The sequence below is a fragment of the Cervus canadensis genome, chromosome 24, assembly GCF_019320065.1.
Source record: "Cervus canadensis isolate Bull #8, Minnesota chromosome 24, ASM1932006v1, whole genome shotgun sequence".
NCBI lineage: Eukaryota > Metazoa > Chordata > Mammalia > Artiodactyla > Cervidae > Cervus > Cervus canadensis.
In genome coordinates this window covers 42,998,306-43,012,871 of record NC_057409.1, presented here as the reverse complement: position 1 = coordinate 43,012,871, position 14,566 = coordinate 42,998,306, and the positions used below count along the sequence as shown (strand labels likewise).

Here is a 14,566-nt window from a genome sequence, read left to right as displayed (position 1 = left end):
ATAGCACTTTTCCTTTAGTTGTTGCTTTTCTCCTGTAATCTGTTAATGTTCCCACTGTCTATACTTGATTGTTTATACTTGATTTTAAACTACCCTTCACTTTTATGTTATTTTTCTTTTCAGTTTTATTGAGATATAATTGACATGTAGCACTCTGTAAATTTAACATGTATAGAATGATCATTTGACTTAATACATAAAATGATTATCACAATTGTTTAGTAAATGTTCATCATTCTCATATAGATACAAAATTAAGGAAATAGGTAAAAAACAGTTTTTCCCGTTGGGATGAGAACTCTTAGGATTTACTCTGTTAACAGCTTTCATTTTATTTTTTTTGTTTGTTTTATTTTTTGGCCATGTCAAGCAATATGTGGGATCTTAGTTCCCCAACCAGTGATCAAACATGCATACCCTGCATTGGAAACTCAGAGTCTTAGCCACTGGGCCACCAGGGATCTTGGTCCTAACACCTTTCATATATAGCATACAGCAGTGTTAATTGTTTTTATCCTATATGTTAGATCCCTAGTATTTATTTATCTTATAACTGAAAGCTTGGACCTTTTGACTGCCTTCATCCCATTCCCCTTACCTGTTCTCCTCTGCCTATGTTAACCACAGATCTTAGTGCTTTTTCTGTGGGTTTTTTAAAAAATATATAATTAACCTACAACATTATGTTAGTTCGTGTTATGCAACATAGTGATTTGTTACTTCTATACATTTCAAAATGATCACCAACATAAGTCTAGTTATGGTATATCACCATACAAAGACATCACATAGTTATTGACTATATTCCCCACAGTGTGCATTTCATACCCATGACTCGTTTATTCTGAAAGTAGAATTTTATACCTCTTCATCTCCTTCCCCTATTCCTCTTCTTCCCTCCAACCCCTTCTTCTCTGGCAGCTGCCTGTTTCTTCTCTGCATCTCTGCCTGTGTTTCTGTTTAGTTCTGTTTGTTCATTTGTTTGGTTTTTTAGATTCAACATAAAAGTAAAAAATAAAACCTATCTGTGAACAATATCGGGTTGCTTTGGTACCTTGGCCTGGCTTTTATTTTTAAAAACATAAATATATTACAGCATGCTGCTCAAGAACCATCATTCTCAAGAAGTGACACTAAAAGTGTAAAACCTTTGGTAACTGGAGAGCAGTTCTGAGTCTTTGATTTTTTTTTTTTAAATCTGAGTATCACATTCTGCCTTATACTCTAGGCTCTAGGACTTCCATTGATATGGCTCAGTCTCTACCTAGGAAGATACATTCCTTTGCTAGAGTATGCCCCTTAATGGAGCACTTTGGAACAGCCTAAAAGCTTGTGTTCTTTTTACCATTTGGAACTTAATTGGTAAAATATTTGTTGAGTAGCCACTGTGTATCTAGAATTACGGAAACACAAAAGACAAGTGCCTTGGTTCCTCCTTTCATGGAAATTTATGTCTCATTGAGCAAATATACAATTCATCAAGACATACTTGCTAACGTTACAAAACTATAGGGGTGTTTTTTTTTTTAATTAATAACTCTTACAAACTAAAATAATGAACATCTATAAAAATCATATAGATCCCCATCAGTTTTCTGATAGGCTTAAATGGTATAAAACTCAGTTTCAGTTCAGTCGCTCAGTTGTGTCTGACTCTGCGACCCCATGAATCGCAGCTCACCTCCCTGTCCATCACTAACTCCCATGAGTTTACTCAAACTCATGTCCATCGAGTCAGCTATGCCATCCAGCCATCTCATCCTCTGTCGTCCCCTTCTCCGCCTGCCCCCAATCCCTCGCAGCATCAGGATCTTTTTCAATGAGTCAGCTCTTTGCATGAGGTGGCCAAAGTATTGGAGTTTCAGCTTCAGCATCAGTCCTTCCAATGAACGTCCAGGACTGATCTCCTTTAGGATGGACTGGTTGAATCTCCTTGCAGTCCAAGGGACTCTCAAGAGTCTTCTCCAACACCACAGTTCAAAAGCATCAATTCTTCGGATCTTAGCTTTCTTTATAGTCCAACTCTCACATCCATACGTGACCACTTTTCTGAATGTTGAGCTTTAAGCCAACTTTTTCACTCTTCTCTTTCATTTTCATCAAGAGGCTTTTTAGTTCCTCTTCACTTTCTGCCATAAGGGTGGTGTCATCTGCATATCTGAGGTTATTGATATTTCTCCCAGCAATCTTGATTCCAGCTTGTGTTTCTTCCAGCCCAGCGTTTCTCATGATGTACTCTGCATATAAGTTAAGTAAGCAGGGTGACAATATACAGCTAGTGTAAAACTAGCCTATAGCAAATTGTTAGTTAATATTTGTCAATACATGATTAGCATTTGGTTAGAATTTTTAAATAGCTTTAAGAATAACGCGGGTTAGGAATAAATGAGAAAGCAGTTTGTACTTTAAAAATCAGAGTTGTTAAACTTGAAGAGTCACTTTGTCATAAATATATTCTCAACGTGACACTTTTTTCTTTCTTTAAGCAACCTGTCACACAATAGGCGTGTGCCAAAGATTGGCCCTTATCCAGATTATTCTTCTTCCTCATACATTGAAGATTCTATCCATCACACTGACAGCATTGTGAAGAACATTTCCTCTGAGCATTCGATGTCCAGCACACCTTTGACCATAGGGGAGAAGAACCGAAACTCAATTAACTATGAACGGCAGCAAGCACAAGCTCGAATCCCCAGCCCTGAAACGAGCGTCACCAGCTTGTCTACCAACACCACAACCACAAACACCACTGGCCTAACTCCAAGTACCGGGATGACCACTATATCCGAGGTGCCATACCCAGATGAAACAAGTCTGCATGCCACCAATGTGTCACAGCCAGTCGGGCCAACTCCTGTCTGCTTACAACTGACCGAAGAAGACTTGGAGACCAACAAGCTGGACCCAAAAGAAGTCGATAAAAACCTCAAGGAAAGTTCTGATGAGAATCTCATGGAGCATTCTCTTAAACAATTCAGTGGGCCAGACCCACTGAGCAGTACCAGTTCTAGCTTGCTTTACCCACTTATAAAGCTTGCAGTTGAAGTGACTGGGCAGCAGGACTTCACACAGGCTGCAAATGGCCAAGCATGTTTAATTCCTGATGTCCCACCCGCTCAGATCTATCCTCTCCCCAAGCAACAGAACCTTCCTAAGAGACCTACTAGTTTGCCTTTAAACACCAAAAATTCAACAAAGGAGCCCAGACTGAAATTTGGCAGCAAGCACAAATCAAACTTGAAACAAGTAGAAACTGGAGTTGCCAAGATGAATACAATCAATGCTGCCGAACCTCACATAGTGACAGTCACTATGAATGGTGTGGCTGGCAGAAACCACGGCGTTAATGCCCATGCTGCCACTACTCAGTATGCCAATGGGGTCGTACCATCTGGCCAGACAGCTAACGCGGTGGCACACAGGGCCCAAGAGATGCTGCAGAATCAGTTCATTGGTGAGGACACTCGGCTGAACATTAATTCCAGTCCTGATGAGCATGAACCTTTACTGAGACGAGAGCAGCAGGCTGGCCATGATGAAGGTGTCCTGGATCGTCTTGTGGACAGGAGAGAACGGCCCCTAGAAGGCGGCCGAACTAATTCCAACAACAACAACAGCAATCCGTGTTCCGAGCAAGAAGTTCTCACACAGGGTGTTCCAAGCACAGTAGCAGACCCTGGACCATCAAAGCCTAGAAGAGCACAGAGGCCTAATTCTCTGGATCTTTCAGCCACCAATGTCCTTGATGGCAGCAGTTTGCAGTGTAAGTGGAGGGATTGCGTAAGTGGAGGGATTGCGTAAGTGGAGGGATTTTGAGACCATTTAAATATATTTAGCTAGAAATAGATTATGTTTCAACTAGCAATTATTTACTTTTACCACGTTTGGTTGGATTTCAAAAGTAAGTAGACATTTGTTTTAAAAATAATTTTTTGCTGATAATTAAAAAGTCAGTGTCACAATAATCAGAATAATTACCGATTTAATATGTACCTTATGTAGCTTCTGGTTTATAATGCAGCTCACATACTTGCTGTGCATAGTTGAGATTTTGTACTTTCTAGTTTAAAGCATCCAAGTAAAATGATACTGATACAACTTTAGAAACACTTTGTTGAGCATATTATACCTATTATATACACATTTAGGCTTTATCACACTAATCTTAATAAATCTGAAAAGTGCAGAGAAAATTCAGAAAAGTCACTGTAAAGAAACTACAGAGTTATTCTTGGTTTTTCATGTCAGTATTTTCAGGAGCTGTGTGCCTATAGCATTGTGCTATGGGGCCCTTAGCCACTTACACAAATAACTTGATACTTGGTTTATGGCCCTTGAGGGATTATAACACAAGACAGGAGAGCTCACTAAGACAGTCATAATTGTACAAAATGATATCTCTTTTAGACTGATAGCAGTTATGAAAAAAAAGTCACATTTTATGTTTGTTGTCAAAGACTACAGAATGGGCTAATGGGATCAGGCTGTCAAAAAAATCAGTAGAACCTAGCCCTTTGCTTGAGTAGCTTGTATTGAAGAGTTGACATAAATTATGGCAAGGGTCCACATCTGTAAAATGTTTTGCCAGGTATGGGAAGGAGAAATCACTAGAAAATTTGCACTCTAGTGTTTATGTCATTCTTCTGAAAAATAAGTATATTCTAGGTGCCTGCTTTGATCATGAAATAGAAAGATTAAATGCATTTTGCCAAGTTAAGATTTTTACCGATAACCAAAGGATTTGAGAATACAGTTGAGAACTTGGAATTTTCTCCTGTTTTTGCTTTTTGAGGTTTTTCTATATTTTTTTCCTTGCCTATAGAATAATTCAACCAATTATAGAAACATTGTGCTTAAAGAATTTCAAAAATAATTTGATAAAGTTAGAAAAATACTATTTGGCATCATGAATTTCAAGAAATGTCTGTTAGCTTCTCCTGTAGACATTCATTTGATCTCTTATCCATTTACAACCCTAATTTTCACTTTTTAGTAGTTTCTTTATGTATAGCTCATTTTTCTGCACTTTTATTTTCAGTAGATGAGTCAACACAAGATGGCAAATCAGGATCTGGTGAAAAGATCAAGAAACGAGTGAAAACTCCCTATTCTCTTAAGCGGTGGCGCCCCTCCACCTGGGTCATTTCCACTGAACCACTGGACTGTGAGGTCAACAACAATGGCAAAGACAGGGCGGTGCATTCCAAATCCAGCACCACTGTTTACCTTGCAGACGGAGGCACCGCCACGACGATGGTGTCTAAAGATATAGGGATGAACTGTCTGTGAAATGTTTTCAAACCTATGGAGTGAAATTATTTTTTGCATCATTTAAATGTGCAGAAGACATTAAAAGAAAAAACTGCTTTATCCTCCTGTCAGTACCCCCTCCTATCCCTGCAACAAGGACTTGCTTTAAATAGATTTCAGCTATGCAGAAAAATTTAGCTTATGCTTCCATATTTTTTAATTTTTTTTTTAAGTTTTGCACTTTTGTTTAGTCTCGCTAAAGTTATATTTGTCTGTTATGACCACAGAATTATATGTGTGTGTATCAAAAGTGGTCTCAAAATATTTTTTTAAGAAAAAGCAGAAACAATGTATTGCTGATAATCAGTTTGGACCAGTTTCTAAAGGTCATTAAATCAGAAGCAAATTAAGACAGGTTTGACTGCAGTGGTGTCTGGTATCCATGTTTTATTTCTGGGCACAAGCTAGTTTGTATGTTGATATGTTTCTGAACGCGTTATCTGTTGGACATTCTTTTCTCTGTGTTTTGTTTGAATGTGCAATAGTCTATAGGCCACAAATAAGCTTTCTCGTAAGCTCTCTTCCTAACAGAGCACACATTCTTCCAAGATATGAACATTTTCCTTCCCCACCTTCCATACTTTTGGCAGGTCAGTTCTTTGACAGTGAGTTTTTGCATAAGAGAAAGCAGCTACCTGATTTCTTGCTTTCTCTCTCCTTATGGAGAATGCAGAAACATTGTCTCAAAGGGCTCTAAAGAAGGAACTACCAAAACCTAATTTGAAATGCCATTTCTTTTATCCTTCCAAATCCTAAACATTTCCTTCCGGGCATTTTAATAAACATACTTGGTTTCTGGTTTTGGAAGTTTGTAAGAGCACAGAACAAAAAGTGAGTCAAATATTAGCTGTTTTCCATTTTATTTTTTATATATATGATCGTGTTCCATATTCATTTATTTAAGAAGCACATTTTTATCAGAAAACTTACAGAGCTTTCCTTATGGAATTTTTAAGTAGGTAGATGGTTAACACAATGTAGTATTATAGTCTTCATTCTCTGAATATGCTGTGTTTGACATAAATAAAATTACATCCTGTTTAAAATAACTTCAAAAGTAATTCATAGTTGTGAACCTGTAGTATATTTTTTATTCTTTTCCCAAACGAGGCCTGGTAACTTTATCTGGAAATTATTCCTGTTCCCATGACCTAAAACACTGTGTGGAAAAATCATTCAGCTGGCATGCCAAGTCCCTGTGAAAGGAAGAATTGCTGCCAAACCTGTCATTTTTGAGCAGACTGGGACTTACCTCTCTCTTTTCTAAACTGTGTTTCTTCACTAATCTTATTTTCATAGTTTTTCCATTTGCCAGTTTTTACATCATCTTTGATATGTGAGCACCGTTTTATGATTTACATTATATTAGAATGTACCTTTTAGTGATAACATCATGTATCATGTTGTTTTTAAAGCTTCCTTTGCTTCTTTCATTACTGATAATCGTCTCTAAAACAACCTCTGCATGTTTTTTTCTTTTTAAATAAAGCACTTTATGTCAAATAAGGGACTTTTTTATAAGCACAAATTATTTTCTATCAGTTTGCAAACAATGGAAGAGCTCACTTTTCCCCCCAGATTCTCAGATTACTTCATAGACTTTCAGTTCTGGAAGATATCCTGGAGATAAAAAGCTCACAGGAAAACACAAATTCCTGATTGAGGTTTTTATCTCCTGAACAAAGTTTTCTCACTCATATTCTTCTATCCGCATCACTTAGCTAAAGATAGACTCTGTTTCTCAATTTGCTATCCGAAATACGTATGTGTGACTTACTTGTGTACATAAGCTTTCTTTTGTTTGCCATCTATTGTGATCTTATGAAGAGAGATGTCACAGTGCTTAACCATTTATTCAGCTGGATTGCTGAACACGGTTTTAAAATCTTAGAAATGCCATTATTTTGCTAGTGCCCGAGATTTCCACCTTTTGTATTTTATTGGCCCTTCTGTTCATTCAGACCCTTAATATATTTTTCAATCATCTGGCATAAAAATTTTTCATTTATTTTTTTATCTATGTAATGAATATTTATATTTTTTCCTGTAAAATTTCCCTTGGTTCTCTTAATTTTAAATGTCTTCCAACTGCATTTCAGGATATTATTTTTAAGTAATTGTAGAACACCTTTGAGTCAAAATAACTTACATTTCTTCTTCAATTGGAAGCAACAAAGATAAATAACTATTTGAGGTCTAACTGATCTTTTCCAGACAGAAGAAGAGTTGCCTTACATTCTACTACACTGTGTTTGGGCCAGTTGATTGTAAGTTTTTCAGGATCTTTTGGTATTTAGTAGTAAAATGCTCTCAAAAATTGGTATACCAAATTAAAAGAACTCCTTATAGTTTCCCATTTTATGCAAGCATGCTTAAAACAAATAATTTTCTTTCTCTATGTTTTTATTAGCAGACTCTTGGTAAAATAGGAGAAATAGAGAGTGTAGATAATTTTAATAAATTTTAAGTTAAATTTACCTCAGACTGATTTAGAATCTGTTTGCAAATATACAGGCAAGCAAAATTACATAAAATACTCATTTGCAAACTATTTAATAATAAATGTATCTTCAATCTAATATTTAACTGTATGCAAAAATTTTTGCATGTAGAAAAGCATTTGGGTCCCTTTGAATAAGAGGCCATTCATTTAATGAAAAAAATACTAAAATTCAACCTTAAAAGTATTATAACCTTAAAAGCATCATAACAGGTAATCAGAATAATTCCCTTAACTATCATAATTGTATATCAGAACTAAGTCTTTGAAAGAACGTAATTTTAATTGAATGTAGACAAAATGATTTAATGATAGTTCCTAAGAAGTTCCCTCTTTTTAAATGCATAGTTGGGGGGGGAAAGAATACTGGTGTGAAAAGTTACGGGAAGGCAAAGGAGTAGATACAGATACTAATTGGCTATTTATTACATACTGAATGCTGGAATATAAATACATTATCTCTTTGATTCCTCATGACAACCATATGAGAATTATGATTAATATTCCCATTTTACAGTAGGGGAAGCTGAAGCTAAGAGAAGCTAACTAGTATGCCTGAGGTCTGTACCTTGTAATTGACAAAGCTGTGATTTTCTAACCTAGGCCTGCTCTCTTCACATCTCTTTCATCCACACCACACTGCCTACACGCTGTATGACAGGATGCTTGACAGACTAACATTTTGTAAGAAATTTAGTCATTAAACTCCAGCACAATTGTGGCTTGAATATAAGCCAAACCAGATACCTTAATGGCTTTAGAGTTAGGAAAACACAAGAAGATGTACAGACATGTCTGTGGTGTTTGTTGCTTGAGAAATAATTACTAATTTCAAGACAAAATTCAGTTCCACATGTGCCATCATGAATCTTAAAATCATTTAACTTCTCTTCACTCCCGACATTCATATATTGCAAAACTAAATGGGAAAGGCAAAGGTGAATTGTGGGAACAGAGACCTTTTCCTAAATTGATTCCATTCTTGATTTGGTGGAATTAATTTAATGTGTCCCATCAGTCCTTGCACTTCATTTTGAAAATTTCTACTTTTAATGACTTTAGAAAATTTTACTAATTCAGTTAACTAATAGAAGAGGCTGTAGGAAGGATAGAAGGAAATACAGTTTTTATAAAGCAATTTGTATAGCTTCGTTAGGTGTATCCACTCACTCTGGAAAATGTGTTGGTTCTGAATGTGACAATAATTAAATAAAGGTGGGAACTCTCAAACAAGTATGTGTTTCAGTGGGAATTATCACAAAATTTGGCAAGTATGTTTATTTAAAATATTTTCCATCTTGGCTTCTAAAAGCCAAATGAAATTCAACAAACTTTTTTTTTTTCTTATTTATAAAAATAAATATTTCATTGGAGGTAATTAGGTCCTAGAATGTGAGATTACATTGTATTTCTATATAACCTTGTATAAATATATGTTAAACTTACTACCAGTTGTATGCAGGCTATTACATATATCAATAACTATTCACAGATTGCTATATATATTATTCTATCTTCCAAGCTAACTTCTTAAACTTAGAATCTGTACACACATGGTAGTTGATTATCTAGACCAGTTATCCTAGAAATTATGTTATTTTCCCATAGACACCCCAGGAGTCTTTCAGAGCCAAGATTTTTCTAAATATTCATACCTTTTACTGTCAGTTTGCTCATCAGCAAATAAAAGTTCATTTTAACTTTTAGATTCTGAACTATGTAAACTTTAGCCAGAACTACCTTGTGTGATCCACTCCTAGATGATAATCCTTGATTAAGTAAATCTGGCAAATCACTATTTGAACTAGTTTACACAAATATTATCAAAAGTAGGCTTTTCTACTGGTTCCCTGATTAACATACAAGAAAAGAGGAAATCCCAGGGTGGCACTCTGGGTTTACTTTACTTCATTCATCTCTTAGTTTCTGTCTTACTCTGACTTGCAATCTTCTGTGTCTGGAAGGTTTTCTTCACATTTATTCTGCTTCCCTCCTGTTTAATTTTGTATCTGTTCCTCTTAACCAGCAGATAAAATAAAAAGGAGGATGACCAACTGGTCATCCTCTCCAATATTTGTTATTCAGTATGCTTCAAGCTTCTTGACACTAAAGTCTCAGTTCTTCACACAAAATTTCTTTGGTTCCTTTACCATTTTCTCCTCAGTTTTATTTTCATACCTACTTATATTTAAGAATACCTAAAATTATATTTTGTTATATTCAAGTTCATTACTCCATTTATAGTTAAATAGGGTAGAGTTGAGAATTAAGATTTTTTCCATTTGACAGTAGATCCAACCATCGGATTGTCAGCAAATCAGCACTTCAGTTTATATTATCTAACATTTTTTATCAAATTGTGGAGTTTTGTGATTTTTATACTGTCAATAGTTTATAACTAAAAAGTCATGCATGCAGAATTGTATATCACTTTACTGTTACTTTTAACCTATATTGCAGCTGGCTTAGCATTATGATTGAGCCACAACATTTTACATGTTTCTTTGCATCAAATATTAAACACAAAATGCAAGATTAACTTTCAAAAGCAAACCCTACAACAATCAAGTATTATCTACAAACATTTTTGCAGACCACTTTTGAAATACTCGTCATTGTTTTGCAACATAGACTGGACTATAACAACTTTTATTTAACTTTTAAGTGACTGGTTAAAATTGAGTGTTGTGCATATAAAGAAAAATTTATGGTTTATCTCATGGCTGGTAACATTTGAAAAATAAATATTTAAGAATTTATGCTGTGTATTAAAATTATGCCCCAAATAAATATATCTTGAAAATTCTAATTCCATTATTACTGTGATATCCATTGTGTTACTATTAAATGTTATAAAATTAATTTTTTAAACTTGAGACCCAGATTTTAAAATCTGAGTAAGAGACAAAGAATCTTATCACCAATTAGCTCGTCCAGTTTATGACAATATTTAAGCAAATTGCTGTATTTTAAACTGCAACTTGTTTTTGTCTTTAATGTTTTAAAAGACAACATGTAGGTTTTTTCCATTTTATTTGTACTTTAAGATTTCAAAACCATCTTCCTGTTTTAGACTCACTCTATAGACATAGTATTACTTAAAAACTCAGGGGCCCTTTCATCCCTTTGCACATTGAAAAACTTCAATTGATAGCAAACAGGCAATTAGATACAGTTGAATATTTAAATTTTTGTTACACACAGAGTTCATTTAATGTTTCATGCTATGATTTGACTTAACTTACATAGATACCAGATTTCATTAATCATAAAAACTTGCCCAATTTTATAATTACTGAATAGAGGGAAATGACTCAACTAATTCACTACATGTTACGGCATATGTAGGCCTTAGAGTTGAAGTGCAGTCTTCAACCCATTTCTGTTTGGTTAAATAGTTATACATGAGACAGTTAATTTTGTTTCATTTTTTAATGGGGGAATTTGGTAAAGTAGTTCCTCAGAAATAAAATTTTTCAAGAGGTAAATTAACATTATTAAACTGTCTTCAAAAGTGAACTAGTGAATTTATAGCTTTAGTAATAAAGATGGTTTTGAGAAGGTAACCTATGGTAACCTATTTATCACATCGTCACATCCAAATAGAATTTTTCTTCCAGACAAGTTCAAGCTCCAAATTAGTAAGCTGTATATTTAAAATCCTTGCAGTGAAGTTACTTGTAACAAGTCTCTTGTCTCAGGCTCTCCACCTTATTACCAATCCTCTGAAGTGTGATAGGGAAACACATTTTTAAAGCTTAACAATAAGAAAACTGAGCTATTAATAAAAGATGAAATTCAAAGATAAGTCCTGGTTTAATGCTAAATCGCTTGGAGTCTGTGGCTTTTCTTTTTATGGTCACGTTTATTTATTTAAGCAGTTTTTGTATGCCTTGTCATGTTTCCATAGATGATATATTGTGTAAGTGTTTGTATAAGCTGGAATCATCCTTAATTTTCTGTTGATAATTTTTCAGATGAAGATAAGTGGATAATTGTAAAATACACTAACTCTTAGGGTGTTGTAGTAGCTGAAACATGGAAATGTGTAGCCACCGTGCTTTTTCTAAATGGACAGGAGAAACATAAGCTACAGAGTATTCATTTCTGAGGATGCTTTTCTCTAGTGAGAAAGGCTGAAAAATATTGGCAATTCCTCAGAACCCTCTTTCTTGTTAACGGGTATCTCTTGTTGGTGTGTTTTGCTCTTACATTACCAATAGAATATCATATATGAATTTATGAATAATTGCTTTCAGTTATTTTGCTTTTGTATAAGCCGTCTGAGACCTTGCTATGCTGTATAAGTTGTGTTTGATGGATCGGTGTGAGTATGAAATAAAGCAAATCACTTTTCTTTTGCATTATCTATGGATGCCACTATGGAAGCTGACATTAAGCCACTAAAGAGTTTTCTATGAATAATTGTAAGTAAATGCTTTGATATATATAAACCTAAATAAACGATTGTATTGATACAGAGACATTGGAGAAGGAGATTTTAAGGGAGTTCTTTAGGTTTAAAAAAGGCTTGCTGTAAAATGGTGCATTATTCCATTTATTAAAGATATTAATGACAACAGTGATTGTATCTTGATTTTATGAGGTGATCAGCAAATATGATTGTTAGTATGATATTTTAGGTATTTTGCATCAGAATAGTAATTGTTTCATATAGTATGACTTTCATTACTTAGTATGATACATCAAAAAAAAATCAACTAACATTAGAATAATAGTTGCACACTCACTGTATGCTAGGTATGGTGTTATTTATTTTATGTATGTTGGTAATTCTTAAAGCAGTTCTACAAAATGCAATTTACTATTTCCATTTTACATATAAAAAATGACTCAGAGAAGTCTAACACCTTGCCCAAAGCCACAGACCTTGTAAAGATGAGATTCTAAAGTATTTTCCATTTTGCTTTGAACTATATAGTTTTCAGTTTCTGCTTATAGGAAGAGAAACTCAAAATTAAAAATGGGAATCACCTGGTGGCTCAATAGAGTAGCCAGGAACATTACATGAAGCAATTTGAGATTACTGAAAAGTTATCAAAACAACTATCTTTATTGGCCTGACAATGCAGTTGTGCTTCATAGCATCAGATAATCTTTTCAGTTAGACCTTTGTATTTTTAGAAGGAATTTTTGCTTGAGGAGAAGCATGGTCTACTCCCAAATGCTCTGTTGTCACCTTAAAAAATATTGTAGGGGAGAATAGGTGTGGGGTATCTTTTTCCTTTTGACTCACATGCCCAACCTTAACAATATAATGCTACAGGGTACCATTGCAGTCCTCTATAAAACCCACTATGTAATATTTAAGATGATTAACTAAGTGTCCCTAGAGAAAATATGATGACCTGGGGAAAATGTATAGTAGTGAACTGCTGAACCTTTAGTCACGACTAGCCACAAGTAAAATTACTGTTCATTTACACCTACACCTGTGTGATTCATCTTCCCAGTTTATATATTTCTCTGCAGAGGGCAAACTTAGATAATGACTAATCTTTTTTATCTCTCGTGCTGTACTCAGTTGCTAAGCTGTGTCCGACTCTTTGTGACCCCATGGGCTGTAGGCAGCCATGCTCCGTGAGATTTTTCAGGCAAGGATACTGAAGCGGGTTACCGTTTCCTCCTCCAGGGTGTATCTTCCCAACCAGGGATCAAACCCACATCTCCTGTGTTGGCAGGTGGACCCATTACCACTGCACTACCTGGTGTCTTTCAAATTTAAGGCCAAATTCCATATTAGGGCTGCCTTCATTTTATTGATATAATGTAAATAATATATTCACTTTCTTAAAATTGAATCATTATTGTGTACTGAGTGTGACATGATTCCTGCCCCCCAGGAGCTGAAGCCATCTTGAGGAGAGAAGGCTCATCCAAGAAGTAGTGACATCAAGCAAGATGACATGTAAGTGCCGAAATAAGTGATAAACTACATGTTCAATATGTGTTCCAAGAACTAGGGAAGACTTCAATGAGGGAATGATTATTGAGCTGCGTCTTGACAAGTGGGATTTCAATAGGAAAAATGAAAGCATAATACTTGAAATGACCAGAAATAAAGGAGCATAGAGAATGGATATAAAGCAGAACATGTAGAACCAAACAGACATTAAGACTTTGGAAAGCCAGGTTTTGGACTTGCTATCATAGACAATAGGGAGGTTGAAGTTTCTTAAGTAGGAAAGGCCTAGAAGTAATTTGAAGTTTAGAGTCACAGATGGGCAGGATAAAGTAAAGGAGAGTGGTGGGACTGGGACATGAGAGGAACTTCAAGCCAAGTGCAATTTCAGTTGTTATCAGTAAGTTCCTTTTTTGAAGGATCATCAAAAAGCTTTTTTGACACCTGTTGTGTTGCAAACACTAGTAGGAGGTAAAAGACATAGCCCACCCTCACAGTAGACTTGAAGAAAATTATAGTGCAGATTGTAGGTACTATGATGGAGTGAAAACTAGGGGTATTACGGATGGACATGGCAAGGAAAGCTAATCCAGTCTTACTGAGTCAGAATTTCTCTTTTTGAGATTACTGATTATCTTAAAATATAAGGAATTAGTTAAGAGATGAGCAGTGACCTTCTAAGCAGAAGTTGTAGCATCCACAAAGCCCTCGAGGCTGTAAAGGGTGGAGCTTTTTCTTGTCAGATGGGATGTAGAGTTTGGAATGCTAGCTGAAAGTGTGGAAAGAGATGACCCAAAGAGGACTAGGACACAGAAACGCTAGCATACTAT

At 35.2% G+C, this 14,566-nt stretch overlaps 1 protein-coding gene across 1 annotated transcript in view; it reads left to right on the top strand.

Annotated features, from left to right (window-relative positions):
- The window catches only part of BMPR2 (bone morphogenetic protein receptor type 2), a 146,100-nt gene extending 135,375 nt beyond the window's left edge, over positions 1–10,725 (top strand). The window contains exons 12-13 of the mRNA XM_043445906.1: positions 2,487–3,766; positions 5,042–10,725. Coding sequence (XP_043301841.1) covers positions 2,487–3,766; positions 5,042–5,292 — 1,531 coding nt within the window. The 3' untranslated portion in view covers positions 5,293–10,725. The remainder of the gene's footprint in view (positions 1–2,486; positions 3,767–5,041) is intronic.
- Positions 10,726–14,566: the final 3,841 nt, after the last annotated feature.